General features: G+C 43.9%; 1 protein-coding gene across 3 annotated transcripts; it reads left to right on the top strand.

Annotated features, from left to right (window-relative positions):
• The first annotated feature begins 1966 nt into the window (after nucleotides 1–1966).
• On the top strand, nucleotides 1967–19415 carry LOC121921801 (zinc finger protein 287-like). Of its 3 annotated transcripts, none has more exons than XM_042450354.1 (5): nucleotides 1967–2059; nucleotides 5761–5917; nucleotides 7943–8661; nucleotides 9717–9855; nucleotides 16010–19415. In XM_042450354.1, the coding sequence occupies exons 1-5, from the start codon at nucleotides 2042–2044 to the stop codon at nucleotides 19084–19086; spliced, it is 4110 nt and encodes a 1369-aa protein (XP_042306288.1). In that variant the 5' UTR covers nucleotides 1967–2041; the 3' UTR covers nucleotides 19087–19415. The 3 variants fall into 3 exon arrangements, with proteins under 3 accessions (XP_042306288.1, XP_042306287.1, XP_042306289.1); XM_042450353.1 differs by lacking the exon at nucleotides 1967–2059 and adding an exon at nucleotides 2289–2417; XM_042450355.1 differs by lacking the exon at nucleotides 1967–2059 and adding an exon at nucleotides 4161–4212.
• Nucleotides 19416–20968: the final 1553 nt, after the last annotated feature.

Here is a 20968-nt window from a genome sequence, read left to right as displayed (position 1 = left end):
CTGCCTCCCACCAGCCTCTTTTCTCCTAGCAGTAAAAACTCACATTTTACCTAGTCTTGTAATCATGTGTGTATGAATGAATATATATATATATATACACACACACACATACACACACACATACACACACACACACATATATATATATACACACATATATATGACAAATTAGACTCAATATATCTTCTGACCATTCTTTTTTTAGAAAAACACACAAAATAATAACTGAAGGTTAAATTGTCTCATTGGGGCTGCATCTACACTGCAGAAATAATCCAGTTTGATCCCACCCATGGCTCTGTGCTATGGAACTCAGGGAATTATAGTTTCTTGTGGTGCCAGAGCTCCCTTGACAGAGAAGGCTAAGTGTCTCCCAGAATTACAATTCCCAGAATTCCATAGCAGTTAAAGTGGTGTCAAAACCTGGAATATTATTCAGTGTAGTTGCAGGTAGGTAGATTGAGATCTTTAAACTTTACTGGGGGTGTCTGTGAACAGCCAACGCTGGGCAGGAGAGATGGGAGACATTTGCCCCAGCCCCAGCAAATGTGGAGGGAACACTGTACAATAGAAATAAAATGGTGTCCTTTGTATAAAAAGGACAAAACTCAAGACTTGCTTTTTAAAATTGATATGTATATTTTGAATGGTTTTTCAAAACTGTATAGTTTCTGTATAGTTGAAAGTGTGGATACAGAATCCGTGGATGGAGAGGGTCGCCTGAAATATCTGAAGAAATGTCATGTAGAAGATGGAGTGAGTTTGTTTTCTGATGCTCCAGAGGCGAGAATATGAGCCAATTCATTTGAATTATGAGAGAGAGACTATTAGGAAGAATTTACAAAGAATTTCCAGGCGGTGAGAGCTGTGGGAAAAGCCTTTCTATGGGGTGATTCCCCTCCTTTGGTGGTCTTTCAATGAAAGTTGCATGGCCATCTTTCAGGAGTGCTTTAATGCTGTGGTTCCTGAATCTCATGGGGTTGGACTGGATGGCCCTTGGGGTCTCTTCCAACTCTATGATTCTATGTTTACACATCCCAGAATCCCACAGCATTGAGCCAGGGCCGTTAAAGCGGTGTCAAAACTGCATTATTCTGCAGTGCAGATTGGTTTTTTAATCCATGGCTCTAATCCTAGAAAATAGTGGGATCTGCACTTTGATGATGTACCAGCCTCTCAGGCAGAGAAGGCTGGGAAGACCTTGGACAAGTTACAAATCCCCAGGATCCCATGGCAATGAGTTGTGGAAGTAGATTGTGTTATTTCTATAATGCAGGTGTCCCCTCAACAAAATAAAATGAAATAGCTTGCTGCAGCTGGACTCTAAAAGGCACAGCTGTGAGTCCTTTTAAATTTACACACACACTCCTATACTCTATGGCCTTTTAAATCCGTATATTTAAAAAGCCAGTTTTAAAGTAGGCATATAATTTAACTCTATGGCTCCTCCCTCTCTTATTTAAAACGGTGTGTGTGTGTGTGTGTGTATAATTTAGAACTTTCACACACACAAACATGCACACGTATATAATTTAAAACTTTGGCATATATATATATATATTAAAGCTTTGGCCTATATATATATATATGTGTGTGTGTGTGTGTGATTTAAAACTCTATGGCCTCTCTCTCTCTCTCTCTAATTTAAAATTTTGGCCTATAAATTTGAAACACTATGTCTTATAGATATTTGAAACTTTGGTCTCTCTCTGTCTCTCTCTCTCTCTCTCTCTATATATATATATATATATATAATTTAAAACTCCATAGCCTTTATATCTATATCTGTATTTATATAATTTTAAAAGGGCTATGGCCTTTTTAAATATACACACACATATATATATGTGTGTGTGTGTGTGCCACTAGATAGATAGATTGATAAAAGGCCATAGAGTTGGAACCTAAAGAGAGGAGGCCGGAAGTCAAAGCGCCCACCTTCCGGTGACGTCCTTCCTGTGTCCCTATTTGAATCCTTGATTCCCGCCGCCCCCTGGAGAAGGCAGTAGAGAGGAGCGGAGGAAGGACGGACGTGGCCGCGATGATGGCGGAGGAGCAGGTGAGCCTCGAGGGGGAAATAACCTGGCGTTCCTTAAGGCTGAGGGCGACCCTTTCCTAGTCCGAAGAGCAGCCTCCAGGGAGGGAGGGACGGGGCTTGCCCTCGAAGTCCTCCCCGGAGCTCCTCTCTCTCAGTGCCTTTGTTCGCTCTCTGTTCTTCCCGCTCTTCCGAGGGCAGCCATGTTGTGCCACGCTCCTCCCAGGAACCTCTTCGGCCCCGTTCAGCATTCCAGCCCTAGAGGCACCAAATGGCTGCAGCCCAGTCCCCCTTCTGGTCCGGGAAGCTAAGCAGGGCCAGCCCTGGATGGCCCCTGGAGGGGAGACCGAGGAGAGGCTGGTGGTTCACAGGAATCTTCTCTGTGATTCATTATATTTGTGAATGCTGTGGTTTTTCTTCCTGCATTTGTTCTTTGTGGCTCTCATTCTCTCTGGTTCTGAGCAGCTTTTATGTCCTGATTTCCCTTCTCTGTGATTCTTAGCAGTTCTTACACTCCTTTCCTTAAGAAAGTGTGGGGCGTTTGCTTTCTCTTTCTGAAGGCTTCTATGCCCTTGCCTCTGGTTTTTAGTAGTCTTCACATTGTGATTTTTAGTAGTCATTGCATTCTTGCATGATTCCTATCCAATCCCTTTTGGGCTGCTTCCTGAGATCCTAGCCATTTTGTGGGGGTTTCTTGGGGGTGTGGGAGCTTTTCCTGAGCCCCTAAATGTGACTTGGCAGCCTAAATTGACCTCAAAGGCACCAGATCTGGTCCAGAAGCTAAGCAGGGCCAGCCCTTGGATGGGAGACCCCCAAGGATTACTAAGTCCTGCTGGCTCCATTTCAGAGGTAGTAACTGGGAAAGATGGAGCTACAGCACCTAAAGTGGCCTCAAACTGCATTGCAGAGGGGTGGCTGTAGTTGGGTTTGTGTGTGGAGTTATTGTAGTTGCACTTTTTTATTACAGTCGTAGCTGGAACCTCTGAGATCTGACCTAAACGCCATGCTGGAAACTTCCCTTCCAATGTCTGCAATAAAGTGTTTTTCACTTCACTGAGACTAATTGGCTGTAGGTTGGTTCTCTCAGCTGGCGCCATGCAAGTGTTGACTACTTCATCTGAGGAAACTTCATCAGGGTGCATCTGTACTGTAGAAATAACGCAGTGTGACACCACTTTAATTAACTGCCAGGGCTCCATCCTACAGAATCCTGGCATTGTAGTTTTGTGAGCAAAGAGGGCCAAAGGCCTTGTAAAACTACAACTCTCAGGATTCCATAGGATGGAGGAACAGCACTTAAAGTGGTGTTATTTCTTCAGTGTAGATGGACCCTCGGTAATCTTGGCTTTGGGAAATAATGTATTTGGAGGAATTCCATGCAGACTTTACAAATACGTTGAGTCTCCCTTATCTAGATTTCCAAAATACTCCAAAATCCGAAACCCTTTTTGTGGGTGGCTTTGCTTTCTAATAGTTCAGGGTACACAAACTTTGTTTCATGCACAAAAATGATTTAAAATATTGCATAACATTACCTTCAGGCTACATGCATGAGGTGTATATGAAAGATAAGCAACTGTCATGTTTAATCTTGGTTCCCATCTCCAAGATTATTATTATTAACCTTTATTTATGAAGCGCTGTAAATTTACACAGCACTGTGCATGCAATCTTTTTAGTTAGACGGTTCCCTGCCCTCAGGCTTACAATCTAAAAAGACATGACACAGAAGGAGAAGGGAGTGGTGGAGGGAAAGGGGATGAGGTCCAGCAGTTCCTCTCTACCTCAGAGGCCTGGACCAAGGCAGATGGACTGGAGGGAGGGCTTGGCTTCAAAATGGATGGTTAATCTTCTTCCAGGGAAAATACATACTCTCAAGTAGGATAATACATATACAGTACATAGCAATACAGGAAATGGTTCGATAAACAGGCACCAAAAGAACATCAAATAGTAAGCGACAATTATGCAATGCCTGGGAAGGCTTCTCTGAACAGGATGGTTTTCAACTCCGTTTTGAAGCTGGTTAAAGAAGTGATGGCTCTTGCTTGTGGGGGAAGAAGGTTCCAGGAGTGAGGGGCAGCGAGTGAAAAGGGGCAAATCTGGGATGGGGCAGAGGAAATCCTGGGCTGAGACAGCAGACCTTGACTACCAGAACGGAGGGCCCGAGTGGAAAGGTGAGGAGAAAGAAGGTCTGATAAATAAGGGGGGGCAGCCCATGGAGGGCTTTAAACGTTGACAGCAGGAGCTTATACTGAATATGGAAGGGGAGAGGGAGCCAGTGAAGGGATGCCAACACAGGAGAGATGTGGTCAGAGCGGTGGGTGGAAGTGATAATGTGTGCAGCTGAATGCATATATAATACAGGTATCCCAAAATGCACTCTTTGTTTCGGGCTGTGAGAGAAGAAAAGTAGCATCCAAGATAGCCATTGTCCTAAAGCAAGCACAGCGTGCACACTGGTGCCTCTTTGTCAGGCAATCTTACTCAAACAATTTACAAGCAAGCCTGCGAACTACAAGCCTGGTGGTCACAGAAATAGAAAGTGACCTGTTGCGACAAGCCAAGAGCAAGGATGTGGTTTAGACAAGTCAAAAACAGCAAGCTTTGTACAAGGTACAAACTTAGGGTATTGAAGCAGCTCAATGCGTGCCAAGTAAAAGAATAAGAACATAATTTGGATAAGAGGTACCGGAGGTGGGGCTGGCATTTAACCAATCAGTGGTCTTAGACATGCAAAACCTAATGTATTGATAAAGGCTAATGTATAAAAACACCACTGGTGGCGCAGTGGTTAAATGCCTGTACTGCAGCCACTCACTCACAAGCCATAAAGTTGTGAGTTCAATACAGTCGCCCCTCTTTTTTCGCGGTGATCCAGTCCAGACCCCCTCATGAAAACGGAGTTTTGCGTATATTCAAGTCCCATTGGCATGAATATAGGCATGGAGGTGCACAGGTGTGCACCATGGGCGTGCACCCCATTCATTCTCCATCTGTTCATCCCTTGTGCATAAGCAAGGGACATGAGTCCAGAGACTGCGAGAATGGAGGGAGGACTGTATTAGCCAGGGGCTCAGGCTTGACTCAGGCCTATATCCTTCCAAGCTTGCTAAAAAGAGTATCCAGCCTGTTGGGGGAAATTAGCTTACAGTTGTAAACCGCTTAGAGGCTGCTTAGGTGGTATGAAGCGGTATATAAATGAAGCTGCTATTGCTGAAACAAAGGGTCCCTGAGGCCCACATAGGCATTACTATCTGGCTTTGCAAAATAAACGGCTTCCTGATCAAGAAACGCTGTTCCATTGCGTGTTTGTTGGGTCCTGAGGCCGCTATCCCAAGGAGAGCTGATATGAAAAGGCATTTTGGATAGGGGAGACTCAACTTGTACCTAATTCAGATCAAGCCAGTAGGATGACTTATGCACTATGCATTTGTTTTCTAGTTACTATTAGTTACACTGGATTGTTCTACAGATGGAAAAATAATGTATTTTAAATCGATTTGCTTTTTTGGAAGATTCACCATGTAATTTGCTATTCAAAATTGGGGTTTTCCTCCTCTGCTACCGCCTATGAGAATGTTTCTCCCTCGATTCCCCCGTGATCAATGTGCAAACTTTTCTGCCCTTCAGAGTGCAATTTGTCTCACTATGCTCCTGCTCTCACCTCAATAAATTAATTTATATTTAATCATTTTACATTTTTGTCTATCCTAACTGTCCAGATGATGAAAGAAAACAAGCAGCTTTCCACTCTTGCTAGTGTACCAGTTAGGGAGGTTCTGCCGCATGAAAAGGCTGGAATCCCAACACCAGTCATACAGACGCTTTGTAGGGCACCGGATGGTGTGACCAACTGCACAACAGACCAAACACTGACAGGTAATGTTTTCTCCCCATGGATATTTGCTGATGGTAAAAGCTTTACCTGTTGATTTTGGGCAACATCAGAATCTGGCTTGGAAAAATTATTTTGAGGGAACCATAAATCCCAGAATATTGAAGCCAGCAGGAATTGTAGTGCTACAGAGTAACATTTCCAAGTTCTCCATGGTTCTGTATTGGTCATACTGCTGAAAGAGCTAGGTAATTTAACATTATTGTTACTTTAAAAATGATTTTTATAATTTTTAAATTTGATTATGGTTTTAATGTGTTGTCTGTTTAATACAGTGGGCCCTGGGTATCTGCTGTGGTTTTGTTCCAGGGTCACAATGGATACCAAAATCTATGGATGCTCAAGTCCCATTAAATACAATGGCATAGTAAAATGGTGTCCCATATATAAAATGATAAAGAATCAAGGTTTGTTCTTATATATTTTTAAAATGTTTTCAATCTGTGGATGGTTGAATCCATGGAAAAAGGATCCGTGAATATGGAAGGACAATTGTAGTGTGTTAACTTTTTTTGTTATCACATTTTTTGAGCTTAGCTTATTTTTAGGCTTCGTAAGCTGCTTTCGGCCTTACAGTCAGAGAAACGTAGCATATACTGTACATTAAATTTAAAAATAAATGTTGATGTTCAACTGGGGCTGTACCTGCACTGCAGAACTGATGCAGTTTGACAGCACTTTAACTGCCTTGGCTCAATTCAGTGGAATTATGGGATTTGTAGTTCTGTAAAATATTGAGCCTTTTCTGTCAGAGAGCTCTGGTGCCTCAACAAACTCCCAATACTAGAATTCCATAGCATTCAGCCATGGCATTGAAAGTGGTGTCAAACCAGATTATTTCTGCAGTGCACATCATAGAATCATAGAGTTGGAAGAGGCCACAAGAGCCATCCAGTCCAACCCCATTCTGCCATGCAGGAATTCTCAATCAAATCATCCCCGACAGATGGCCACCCAGCCTTTGTTTAAAAACCTCCTAGGAAGGAGACTCCCCCACTCTCGGAGGGAGTGTGTTCCACTGTCGAACAGCCCTTACTGTCAGGAAGTTCCTCCTAATGTTGAGCTGGAATCTCTTTTTAGGTTGCCTGGGTCTTCTCCTCTCCCCACTGTGCCTACTCCAGCAGGTTTCTGAAAGGATGATAGGAAGGAGAGACCCATATCTATTACATTGAGATCCTAGGAATTAAGGTGGTAAAGTCGGCCCTATGTATATCCACAGATTCAAGCATCCCCAGTTTTGACATATTTTTTAAAAGTATTAATTCCAAATATTTATATTTTATTTAAAGGACACTACTGTATTTTATTGTACCATTGTACATAATGGGACTGGAGTGTCCACAGATTCTGGAACCAAAAACCAGCGGATGAGAAGGGGCCACTGTATCTTAAATGTAAAAAAAATGTAAAATACAAAAAAAAGAAGCTTTTTTATTTGGTCTATTTGTCTATGTAGCTCAGTAATGCTACAAGTATTCCTCAGCTAACAAAATGGATGTATACCAGGACATTCTTCTTTAACAGAAAATTTGGTACCTGAAGCAGAAATAAGATGGAAACAGTAGGGATAGAAAACATATCTTTGCGAGCTGAAGCTTTATTTATTGCCTTGTTTACTGCAGACAAGGTGCTGCGATCCATCACCAAAAGTCGGTGTTTCTCCCACCTTCCTTTCCAAATGCCAATGCTATTAAAAATGCCCAGCTAGACAGAGGATGGGGACAAAAGGGAAGGGTTGGAGGTGTAAAAAGACATTAAAAGGAGTCTCACATTCATGAGGTATGTGAAACTGAGGTCTGCTTATAGTTCAGTACTGTTATACTGGGATAGGCAAGCGCACCAAGTCTGGATAAATTTCCTGCTCCTGGAGATGCTCTGGGGACCTCAAATACTGTCAAAAATCCTCACAAAATAAGGTGACTTGAAGTCCACTTCTGGTTTTGAAAAATTAGTCTAGGATAAAGATCCTGTGCGATATGGACAAACCTAACTGGAACGTATGTTTTTAGGCATGCTGCCGGGACAACCACAAGATGCAGAAGGAGGTAGTCAAACCCCCACATCAGTGCACTCTTGGAGTACTGAGGAAACCATCAAATACTTCGGAGATAGTCCTATAGTGAAGGAGGAAGTGGAAGAGCCCACAGCCCAACTCTGGGAAACTCAGTGGCAGGAGTTCTTAAGTACAGTGGATGTTTCTCCTTCAGTGCGAAGAGTCCCCCCTTTTCCCAAAGAGCCGGCCCCCTGGGATGACACTCCGGCCTTCCTGGCCTCCTTTGAGCAAGTAGCCAGAGCCTATCAATGGCCCGAGGAAGAATGGGCAGCCCGACTCCTGCCGACTCTCAAAGGAGAAGCTGAACTGGTGTTCAGCAGCCTGGAGGATGAAGAAAGAGAGGATTATGGGAAAGTGAAGGCAGCCATCTTGCAAGGAGATGTCCTGAACCAAGAAAAGAACCGCCAGTACTTCAGGCGTTTCTGCTATGAGGATGCCAAAGGGCCTCGAGAAGCCTACAACCAGCTCCAGGAGCTTTGCCGTCGGTGGTTGAAGGCTGAGAGAAACTCCAAGGAGCAGATCCTGGAACTGCTGATCTTGGAACAGTTCCTGACTGTTCTGCCACCGGAAATCCAGAGCTGGGTCAAGAAGCATAACCTGGAGAGCAGCGCACAAGCAGTTTCCCTAGCTGAGGATTTTGTGCTGAAGTGGAGGCTTGTGGTGAAGGAAGAACAGGTAGGAAGGAACATCATCCTCAGTCCATTTTAGGTACAGACCGTAATCTGATGCAAAGTATAGTATATAGTAGTGAGCAACGGAATTCAATCCTAGAGTAATGGTTCCCAAACATCCTAGGTGTTTTGGACTTCAGCTCCTATAGTGGTTTATTGTTGGCCAAGCTAGCTAGGGCTTCTGGGAAATGAAGTCCAAAAAGTAAACAACCCCATAGAGGACCAAAATTTGGGAACTACTGCTGTATAGAATTTAGTTGCCCACTATTTCTTAAGAGAGCCAGTGTGGTGTAGTGTTGACAACATTGCAATAGGACTCTGCAGACTAGGGTTTGAATTCTTACATGGTCATGGAAACCCAAAGCAAGTCACACTCAGCCTCAGAAGGAGGTGAAGGCAAAAATCCATCTGAGCAAATATTGCCAAGAAAACCCTGTGATAGGTTTTGCCTTGGAGTTGCTGTAGGGCAGAAATGACTTGAAAGCTCACATTTTTATCATAGTTTGCATGGATAATTTGGTGATGGCACCTGCATTTGAAATACCTTCCTCGGGGATGCTTGCATTCAGCAGCCTGAAAACATTTACTTGGTGTGGTGTCATGGTTTCTGTAGGACTGAGGTGTATTGTGTGCAGAAAAGATTTGCTGGCATCTTCATGGTGATACATCCAGCCTTAGGAGACAGTGCAGTTCCTGATGGGTTAAAGAGAGGCCAGTTTGCCATCCCAACCCACTTGCAGTAGTATTTCTCCTGAAATGAAAGGTCATTACACAAAGCTATAATTTGTAATATTGGCTGCCAATCTATTGCAAGTTTCCAGTAAGAAAAGAAACATTCAATGGCCACAAATACGGTATCAGTCCCAGGCCCATTGGAGGGCAGAGTGGGAATGCTACTAACCCACCACATCAGTTGCCTTAAGAGCAATAGTAGCTACCTTTTGGCCTCTGTGGCATAAGTGATTTTTTGAAAAATGTTACTCTCTAAACTTCAAGGCTCTGTATAAAATATCTCAAGATAAAAATTGGCTAACACTGAATGTTTTGATGATCTTGTAGATGACCGAGTCCCAAGTGGAAGGATCTGTAAATTTGTCAGAGGTGGAGGGAACTTCGTCAGATGCTGGACAGAGATCACCACCATCTTGGGAATCTGAGACACAGGAAGATACAGACTTCTCTGATACTGATTGGTCCGGTAAGGATTCCTTGGAACCCAGAGATCTGATGGCCTTAAAGTGGGAATGGTTAAGGCCAAGTGGAGCCTGCAACAGAATATTGCAGCATGGAGTGCCTCTGTATATTTTTTAAAATAATACTGCCAATTTTGGAATTCCCCAAGTCTCCAGAGTGGTGCCATTTTGGCTGCATAGATGAGAATTTTTGCTGCCTGAACTTCAAAAGCAGTGTTTACAGAGGCAAGTTTAATCAAGAAAGGCAGTTTAGGAGCAGCCTACTCTTCTGTTTGTGCAGTGGCTGGGATTCATGCAGTTCTCTGGATGATGTTGGACTACAGCTCCCAGCAGTCCTGGTCTACATACCTAGTACAGTGGTACCTCGGGATACGAAATACCCAGGTTACGAAATTTTCGGGATACGAAAAAATCCCATAGGGAATTATTGTTCCGGGTTACGAATGTTTTTTCGGGTTACGAAAAAACTTTTGGTGCTTTTTTCGGCTTTTTCGCACGGAATCGCGGCTTTTCCCCATTAGCGCCTATGGCAATTCGGCTTACGAAGGCTTTTCGGGTTACGAAAGCGGCCGCGGAACGAATTACTTTCGTAACCCGAGGCACCACTGTACCTACAATATTTGGAGGGCTGCTTTGTAGAAAATACATCTAAGATATTACCGTATTTTCCGGTGTATAAGACTACTTTTTAGTCCAGGACAGTCTTGTCATCTTGTACACTGGGGGGGGGGGGGGCCGACCACATGGCGGGGGCTTAAAAAGAGCCTGCGGGGGCAAACCCCCCCGGGGGGGGGATGCACCGCGCACCTCCTCTGCCTTCAGGAGAAGGCTTTGCTGCCACGGGCTCTCTTTAGGACCCAGCCAGCTGGCTTGGCATTCTCTGAGGCGGAGAACATGCCACGCAGGTCCTCTGCCTTTGGGAGAAGGCCAAGCCATATGGCTGAGTCCTAAAGAGAGCCCGTGGTGGCAAAGCCTTCTCCCGAAGGCAGCGGAGCCGTGCAGTGCATCCTCCTCTGTTCCTCCCCTTTCCTTCCTACCTTTTCTTCTTTCATCTTCCTTCCTTCCTTCCTTCCTTCCTTCCTTCCTACCTTTCCTTTCCTTTCCTTTCCTCCCTTCCCTTCCTAGGTTTCTCTCTCTTTCTCCATCACTTTCCCTTTCCGTCCCTCCTTTGCTTTTCCCCCTTTCTTCCTTCCTTTCCTTCCTTCTCCCCTCCTTCCTTCCCTATTTCTTCCTTTTCTTCTCTTCCTTGCTTCCTCCCTTCCCCTCCTGTCCTCCTTTTCCCGGGCGCCCAGGGGGAAAGTGAGGGGGCGGTGGTGGCTTTCCTCTCTGGGGAAGGGCAGCGGGGGGGGGGGGGTCTGGGGGGCCTGGCGGCAGCAGGTCTTTCACCTTCCCTCCTGAGGCTCAGTCCTTCTCAAGAGAAGGAGCAGAGGGTTCCCCGTGCTCTGCCTCACCTTCCCTTCTCTTGCAAAGGATGAAGCCTTGTTGGGAGAAAGAGAGAGCTCCCGAGTCAGTCGGGAAGGAAGAAGCAAGGACCCGCTTTTTGTTGCCATGCTGGAGACTATAGTCCAAAACACACTGCAGCAATAATGCAATCTGAGACTGCTTTAACTGCTCTAGCTCAGTGCTAGGGAATTCTGGGAAATGTTTTGTGAGAGATTGAACCTTCTCTGTCATAGAGCTCTGGTGCCACAATAAACTCCAGTTCCCAGGATTCCCTGGCACTGGGCCAGGGCAGTTAAAGTGCTCTCAAGCTGCCGTGTGTTTTGGACCTTTGTTTCTTTTCTTTGGCTAACTGGAGAGAAAAAGAAAAGCAACTCCTCTTGGCTCACAGAGAAACCAGCCAGGCTGCTCCGTAGGAGTCTGGCTGGAGGCTTTTTCCGGGCTTCCTGCTTGCTTGCTTGCTTTCTCACATGCCTCTCACGGTGTATCTACACTGTAGAAGTAGAATGTGCCATCCACTTTAATTGTCATGGCTCCATCCACACAGAAGCATAGGATTTGTAGTTTTTATACATTTTATAAAAGTACAAATCCTAGGATTCCAATAGGAGCCACTTGAACTGCCACAGCTCCATCCATACAGAATCCCTGGGATTTGTAGTTTGGAGCAGCCCCCCCCCCCGGCATTCTTTGGGCAGAGAAGACAAAAGACCTTATAAAACTACAAATCCTAGGATTCTAATAGGATGGAGCAGTGGCTCTTAAAGTGATGTCAAACTGCATTAATTCTACTGTGTAGATGAACCAAGAGGAAGGGTGGGAGGAGTTGTCAAGGCGGGTGAAATAATGTTGTGTATACTGTTATTTCAAAAGTGGAACACACTCCTTCCTCGGAGTGTAGTGGAGTCTCCTTCGGAGGTCTTTAAGCAGAGGCTTGATGGCCATCTCTCGGGGATGCTTTGATTGTGATTTCCTGCATGGCAGAATGGGGTTGGACTCGATGGCCCTTGGGGTCTCTTCCAACTCTAGGGACATTATCAGAAGGCCAAGCCAGCCGGTTGGGTCCTAAAGAGAGCCTGGGGCGGGAAGTCCTTCTCTGAGGCAGAGGACATGCCTCGCAGCTCCTCTGCCTCGGAAGAAGGCAGCCAGCTAGCTGGGCCCTTCCTCTTTCTCCTCCTCTTCCCCTCTTCTTTTTCTTCTTTTCCTCCCCTTTTTTTCTTCCTCTCTTCCTCTTCTTCTTTCTCCTCCTCCTTCTCCTCCTCCTCCTCCTCTACTTTTTCTTCCCCTCTTACTCTTATTCTTTCCCCACCTCTTCCGCTTCTTCCCCTCTTCTTCCTCTTCTTCCTGTGCTTCTTCTTTCCCTCTTCCTCTTCTTCTTTCTCCTCCTTTTCTTCTTTCTCCTTCTCCTTTTTTCTCATCCCCCTCTTTCTCCTCTGCCGCTGCTGCTGTTGTTGTGTGCCTTCAGCTCCTTTCTGACTTATCATGGAAGAGAGGTGTAGTCTTATACGGTGAGTATATCCCAAACACTCTATTTTAAGTTCTAAAGTTGGGGGTTATCTTATATGCCCAGTCGTCTTATACGCCAGAATATACGGTAGTTCCAAGCACATATATACAGTGGTACCCCGGGATACGAAATCACCGCCGTACGAAATTTCCAGGTTACGAAAAAAAATCCATTAGAAAAAACTGTTTCGGGTTACGAAAAAAATTTTTGGTGCTTTTCGGCGCTTTTTCACACGGAATCGCGGCTTCCAGCGCTAGCGCCTATGGCAATTTCGGCTTGCGAAAGATTTCGGGTTACGAAGGGCTCCGCGGAATGGATTACTTTCGTAACCCGGGGTACCACTGTAACTGGTTCTTAAACCACTTGCTCTCATTTCTGGGCTCAGTTCAAATTGTTGGTGCTTTCCTATTACAGCTCTAATATTCAAGCAAAGTAGATTAAAATGTATTGATATATCACTGATGATACAGGTTTCAGAACTGCAGCTCAACATGCCCATAGATCAGTGAGGACTAGGGATGTGTTAAATTATTTGTTCTCACAAGGAATAAGGAATCCTTGGTCACATCACTGCTCAAGTTTCTAAACTTTAGAATTACAGAGACAGACTGTTATAATAAATGAATATATGGTATAATCTTTAAAGCTTTTATGTCTTTGGCAGAGTCCATCAGAGCAGAATTTTTTTCAAAAGTTTATTTATATTTCCCTCCTCTCCCATGGATCGAGGCAGGATTACATCAATACAATAATACAAATACAATCAAGAAAATACCAATACTAAATTAACCAACATTCCGATTAGTTCTCTAAAATAGCAATTCATCAAATAGCCAACAACCATAGTCAAGAGTGAGCAATCGTCATAACCTTTTATATGGATTCTGGTAGATAAGCCCGCCAGAAGAGATCCGTTTTGAGTGCCTTCTTAAAGGCCTCTAAGGTAGCGATAAGACAGATCTCTTCCGGTAGGCTATTCCATAATTTTGGAACCACAGCAGTAAACGCCCTATGGGAAGTTATTAACCTAGTATAGTGATGTTCCAATAAATACTTCCCAGATATTCTGAATGTGTGGGGCAGATTGTGTAGGGCCAGCCCATTACCGACCCAAGGCAGGCATCCACAGGAGAAATGCCATCGCTAGTCACTGCAGCAGTCGGAGACATAGAGAAATAAATGCGGGTGTCTTCAGTGTACTGAGGACACCGCACCCCATGTCTCTGGATGATCTCACCCAGTGGCTTCATGTAAATGTTAAACAGCAGGGGGGGCCAGAATGGCCCCCTGAGGGATGCCAGATGTCAGCTCTCTCTTGGAAGAGCAGTAGTCCCCAGCATCACCATCTGGAATCTGCCTGAGTGGTAGGAATGAAGCCACTGGAGCACAGTGCCCCCAATGTCCAACTCCCTCAGGCATTCCAGAAGGATATCATGGTCTATGGTATTGAATGCCACTGAGATGTCCAAGAGCACCAACAGGGTCACACTTCCCCTGTCGATGCCCAGACGGAGATCATCGACTGAGGCGACCGTGGCCGTCTCAACTCCGTATCCCATCCTGAAACAGGTTTGAAATAGGTCTAGATAATAGTCTTCATCCAAGACAACCTGGAGCTGGAAGGCAACCGACCTCCTGATTACTTTGCCCAAGAATGGTAAGAGGGAGACGGACTATAGTGGTTTCTCACCAGGGGATCCAAGGAGGGTTTTTGCAAAAGCAGTCTAACAACTGCTTGCTTTAATTTCGATGGAAATCTTCCCTGCCTGAGGGATGCATTAATTATAGATTGTAATAGTGTTTTTTGTTGTATTCCCTCCCTGGATGGTCAACCATGATGGGCAAGGACTGAGTGGGCATGTCATCTTCCTAACATTTCCAAGAATCTTGTCCACTTCATCGATATTTACAAACTCAAAATGATCCAGTCTAACATAGTTCACAAAGTCACTGGACACCTCTTTCTATTTCTGTTACAATGCCCGCATCCAGATTGGCCCTTATCTGAGAGATTTTGTCCACAAAAAATTCATTAAAAGCATCACAGCAAGCTTTAGTTGGTTCCAGTAAGTTTAGGGTGGGAGACAATTGGGTTAACTCTTTAACCACCCTAAATAGCTCTGCTAGATGAGACTGCAGATGCAATACATGCAGCATAGAAAGAATTCTTTGCTGTATCTGTTGCCACTCCATAGGAATCTAAATCGTCTCTATGGCATGTCAGACAAACGTTAGTGTTTCTGCCAGCGTCACTAGTTGTTGCGGAGTCCTCTTCATTTGACGAAGATTGTCCATATAACATGGTTTTTTATTTGAAGCGGGCTGGAAAGGACGCTCTGGAGTAATAATGTCTATAGCCTTGGTAAGGTCGTTATTCCAGGTATCAACCAAGGCTTCAACAGAATTGCCATCATTCCCAGCTGTAAAACCCTCTAGAGCTTCCTGTAACCTTTTGAGTTCCATCAGATTTTTAGGGTGGACCAATTTAATTGGTCCTCCACCCTCAAGGGGGGTATGGGTAATAGCCTTCAATCCTACTTTGACCATGAATTACGTCTGCCCATGGATGTTCCTGAGCCGTACTAAAGAACACATCGAGTGTATTACCCACAGAGTGTGTTGTCCCTGAGACTAATTGGGACAGCCCCATGGTAGTCATGGTATCCATGAACTCCCGAGCTGCACCTGTCAGATCTAATAAGCTGAACCCAAAGGGGATGTTGAGGTCCCCCAGGACAAGAAGCCTGGGAGACACCAACACCAGCTCCAATAGCTGTGTCAGCTCAGCCAAGGAGTCTGTTAAGCAACAGGGTGGACGGTAAACCAACAGAATCCCCAGACTGTCCCTAGCCTTCAGGGTCAGGTAAATACACTCAATGTGATCTGTTTTCTGGACAGGTCTCCTGGTCAAAGTGATGTTACTTTTATGGACCAAGGCAGCCCCCCCACTTTCCCTAACCTGCTCTTTGACAGAATACCCGGCTGGGAGGGCTTTAGCCCAGATCACACTACTGTCCTCCCCCAGATAGATGCAGCTGTGCAGAAGTAACAGCTTGATTTTTGTGGATTGTAAAATTCACTTGTTCTTGGTACAAAATAATGTATGCTGGGTTTTCCCCCCTGATTTATTTCTAATTAAATTGATAGCTAGTACTGTTAAGCTTACTTGCTTGAGCCAGGCAAATTCTAAATTGGAGAATTATTTTCTACAGATGGTGGAAATGTGCATGAAAATTCACATGAAATTTCTAAACAAATACAATCACAAGGGATGCCTCCAGAAATAACCAATGACAATGGGCCTCAGTTTTGTAACCTGGAAGGAACCACTGAGAGCTGGAGAAGAGAAGAAAGTCAGCAGGAACTCTACCCAAGGAAAGATGGGCATAGAGCCAGTATTTGCAAAGGGGCCAGCATGAAAGCTAACCAAACTCTGGATAGTCAAGATTTATACATCAGACAAAGTTGTTGTTCTGCATGTGGGAAGACGTTCACTCATAATGTACCACTTAGCCTGCATAAAAGAACCCACAAAAGGGAAAAGTTGGACATATGTTCCCAGTGTCAAAAAGACTCAGTATCCCTTCAAAAATGCCAGAAAGCTAAATTGGTTGTGAAACCCTACAAATGTTTGGAGTGTGGGAAGGATTTCCGTGACAAGACAGACCTTAGAAGGCATCAGATTGTCCACACTGGTAAGAAACCGTATATATGTTCTAACTGTGGAGAAGGTTTCCCGACATCAAAATTGCTGGTGAAACATCAAAAGCACCATGTGGAAAAGAAGTCATCTGTGCCTCCTCCTGAAGTGACAGTATATATATGCTCTGTGTGTGAGGAAAGCTTCAACAATGCATTGGATCTTGGTGCACATGAGAGAATACACAGTGGACAATCTGCACATGGAAAAAAATTCTGCCAGGAGCCAGAGCCAAGAAAACTTCAGGAAACGCACACTGCAGAGAGGCCCTTTAAATGCTCTGATTGTGGGGCAAGTTTCACATGGAGTTCATCGTATAATAGACATAGAAAAATCCATAGCGGAAATACAACAGCTAAGGCTCCGTTTTCATGTATAAGTACCCTAAAAGAAAAGAAAAAACATTCATGCTCTAAGTGTGGAAAAGCTTTCCCTAGCTTATGGAAACTTACAAGTCACCAGCAGCTCCACATTGGAGAGAAGCCTTATGAATGTACTGACTGTGGAGAGAGATTCACGTTGAGTTTGTCACTTGATGAACATCAAAAGAAGATCCATAATGGAAAGATACCAGTGCCTCTTCTCCAAAACATGTCCAGTACAGAGGAGGAAACTCATATATGTTCAGAGTGTGGGAAAAGCTTTGACACTCTATCACATCTAAGTCATCATGAGTGTATTCACACTGGAGAAAGACCCTATGAATGTATTGATTGTGGGGAGAGTTGCACATCAAGTTTATCTCTTGAAAGGCACAGAAAGAATCATGAAAAAAATAAACAAGGATATATGTTGAAAAGGATATTTGATTCTCAAATAAAGCATTATGTGTGTTTAGAGTGTGGGAAAGAATTTGACCGGGCCTCACGCTTAACAATTCACCAATCCAGCCACGCTCGAAAGAAATCCTATCAGTGCAAAGAATGTGGGTCATGTTTCATGTCAAGTATATCACTTGATGTTCACAGAAAGAAGTTCCATAATGGAAAGAAACTGGTTCCTCCTCTCTCTGAAGTGTCTAGTAAGACAAAGAAACCCTTTATGTGTTCCAAGTGTGGGAGAAGCTTCAGCCAGGCAACAAATCTATCACAACACCAGCGCGTCCACACTGGAGAGAAGCCCCATCAATGCACCATCTGTGGGGAAAGTTTCATGTGGAGTTCATCACTTAGTGGTCACCAAAAGAAGTTCCATTATGGGGAGAAACTGACTCCTCTCTCTGAAGTGTCCAATAAGAAATCCTTTACATGTTCCAAATGTGGTAAGAGTTTCAGCAAGCCATCCCGCCTAGCAAGGCACAAATGTAGTCATACTGAAAAGAAACCCTATCAGTGCACAGATTGTGGGGAGAGATTCACGTGGAGTACATCTCTTGACCTACATAAAAAGGAAATCCATAAGGGGAAGAAATTGGTTCCCGTTTTGCAAAGGATAACTGGCATTCTAGAGTTGGAGAAAAAAATCATCCAGGCAACATATATATTAAGACACCCAGAGAGACACACTGAAGAGAAATCATATGAACATGCTGGTCTTCGGGAGAGTTTCGCATCAGGTTTATCTCATGCAGAAGATAATGAGAGAAAGAAATCAGAACCCTTTTTGAAAAGGATTTCCACTATGCAGAAGGAAGCCCACACATGCTCTAAATGTGATAAAAGTTTTGAATGGGCATCACAGTTACTGAGACATCAGCGTGTCCACACAGGAGAGAAGCCCCATCATTGCTCTGATTGTGGAGAGAGTTTCATGTGGCGCTCATCATTTGATAGTCACAGAAAGAAGATGCATAATGGAAAGAAATCCCTTCTCTGTTCTGAGTGTGGGAAAAGCTTTGATTATATGTCATGCCTAATAAGACATCAACGTAGCCACAACAGAAAGAAGCCCTATAAATGTGTTGATTGTGGAAAGAAGTTCAGGTTCAGTTCTTCTTTTGAAAACCACAGAAAGGAGCACAAGACAGATAAACCAGAGGGCCTTGTGAAAAAGCTCTCTAGGACTCAGGGGGAAAAGCATATGTGTTCTCTGTGTGGGAAAAGCTATGACCAAGCATCAAGCCTAAAAATACATCAACGCATCCATACTGGAGCAAAACCATATCAATGCTGTGAATGTGGGGAGAGATTCATGTGGAATTCCGCATATTATAGACATAAAGTGAAGATCCATAATATAAAGAAACCAGCCCCACTTCTGCAAAGGATGTCTGACAATGGGGAGGAACCCCACAAAGATTCCAGGCATGGGGAAAGCATTGCTGGGCAATCACATCTAATACAACGTCATGGCATTCGCAGCGGAGAGGAATCCTACATGCGTCCTGAGTGTGGGAAAACTTTCACTGAGGGATCACATCCTAAAAAAGACCAGAAAATCAAAGTGAGGGAAAAGTTGTGCAAGTACAAGTATCGTGAGCATGAGGAGATTTTCATTCTCAAGGACAGTTCTGAGAGAGGAGAAAGTCCACACTCTGGATTGCAACAATCCTCTGTACAAAAATTTGAAGATGAGCCTCTGCACCTTATGAGTCACCAGGATGAGTGCAAACCTAACTCAGTCGAGAATGGTGACCCACAAGAAAGCTGAGTAAAACTCCTAATTTTTAAAGAAAGAAGAATTATTTCAGTGTTCCATGCTATGGAAAAAGGTCTTACTTTGATTTGGGAGACCCTATACAATTAAGAAACTGTACAGATAATTTTACTGGAGAGGTAGCATTCATTTAGCTGATGTATTAAAATAGATGTATGTATTAATGCATAGGTTTGTTTTAAAAAATTATGCAGTTTATGGGATTATTTACAAAGTTTTACATAAATGTAATGCACAGGGTGTTTTCCCTGCAGATGTGATTATTTGTAGTCATTTTAGTGCAGTTGCAGAGGAAAAAACAATAAAATAGATTTTATCCAAAAGAGTTTGTTCCACTACTCCTTTGTAACAAGAGGAAATCGATGGCTAACCATAAAAGTTGATGGAAAGTTACCCAAGCTTTGTAAGTAGGTACTGTTTTTCCCAGCAGTCTGGCACTCCAAGGATTGATTTTACTAATTAGACTTACATCCCACCTTTAGTGAGGCAGTGGCATTCTATATCCTCCCTACTTCATCCCCATTGAAGATGAGGTGGAGAAACAAAGAGTGTGGCTGGATCCAGGAGGTCACCCAGTGAATTCATGTTTCAGTGGGGACTCAGAAGAACTGGGCTCTCCTCTAAGGTCCAAAATACACAGCAGAAATAATCCAGTTTGAGATTGCTTTAACTGCCTTGGTTCAGTGCTTGGGAATCCTGGACTTGTAATTTATTCTGGCACCAGAGCACTCTGATATCTCACAAAATTATAGTTCCCAGAATTCCCTAGCATTGAGCCAGGACAGTTAAAGTAATCGCAAACTGAATTATTTCTGTAGTATGTTCTGGATTTCCATCTTCTAAAGTGTGTTCTTTTTACAATTCTTGGCTCACTCCCATTGCCATTTCCTCCTCCTGCTGTGGTCAAGTGTTATAGGGTACACACCCCGAATTTTACCATGATTAATTTTTGTTTATATACACATATTTCTAGGGGCTCTTTCACACTACAGAATTATAACACTAGGATTCCACTTTTAACTGCCATGATTGCAGCCTTGAAATCTTGGGATGGGCAGTTTGGGAGCAGAGCTGTTGCCCAACTGCAGTCCCCAGGATTGCAAAGGATACAGTAATGGAAGTTTAAATGGAACCATAATGCTCTAACTCTGTATTGTGAAAATGCCCAAGCATGCGCCTCTGTCTACTTTGCCTTGAGTTTGCAAGACCCAAGCAGGAGCTCTTGATGACCGAGGCTCATGACTTTCATTCATAGGCTTGCCAGAACTTGAAGCTGACTTCATCAACATAATGAAAGCAACCTGGCTTAACATTTCTCATCCCATCACAATTTCTCATAGGAGTGCCCTAGCAATTACACCGCACTGGTTTATCCGATGGCATATGAAATGATTTAGAGTGTGATTTAATGTTCCAATTCCATGCCATAGCCTTGTGCAGGGGTGGGCAAAATGAAATCCATAGGCTGTATGCTGTCATTGGGCCCCACTTTTGTGGCCCTTGAAGCTGCCCGTTGATGACCTAAAGTCCCTGTCCCAGTGGTTCTCACACCTTTTATTCTTGTTGAAGTTCTCTGGTTGAGTCCAGTGCTCAGTCAGCCCTCCATATCTACAGATTCAACCATACATGGCTTGAAAATATTACAAAATAATTCCAAGCACCCAATTTTGATTTTACAGTTTAAAATAAGGGGAGCCTGCGTAATGGTTTGAGTGTTGGACTATGACACTGGAGGCTAAGATTCAATTCCATACTCTGCCATGAAACCCACTGGGTGACCTTGGGCTAGTCACACACACTCAGCCTCATAGGAAGGCAATGACAATCCTCTGAATAAATCTTGCCAAAGAATCCCTGTGATAGGGTTGCTGTGACT

This window comes from Sceloporus undulatus, chromosome 2 (assembly GCF_019175285.1).
Source record: "Sceloporus undulatus isolate JIND9_A2432 ecotype Alabama chromosome 2, SceUnd_v1.1, whole genome shotgun sequence".
In the NCBI taxonomy this organism is placed as follows: domain Eukaryota; kingdom Metazoa; phylum Chordata; class Lepidosauria; order Squamata; family Phrynosomatidae; genus Sceloporus; species Sceloporus undulatus.
Note: the sequence above shows the minus strand (reverse complement) of the source record. Positions and strands in the feature narration are given on the sequence as shown.

Excerpts from the sequence above, each read along its gene's own strand:
- LOC121921801 (XM_042450353.1), top strand. The coding sequence starts at position 2,307 with ATGGCTGCAGCCCAGTCCCCCTTCTGGTCCGGGAAGCTAAGCAGGGCC. Across the intron at positions 2,418-5,760 it reads GGTTCACAGGAATCTTCTCT|ATGATGAAAGAAAACAAGCA; the intron begins GTGATTCATTAT and ends CTAACTGTCCAG. Across the intron at positions 5,918-7,942 it reads AACAGACCAAACACTGACAG|GCATGCTGCCGGGACAACCA; the intron begins GTAATGTTTTCT and ends GTATGTTTTTAG.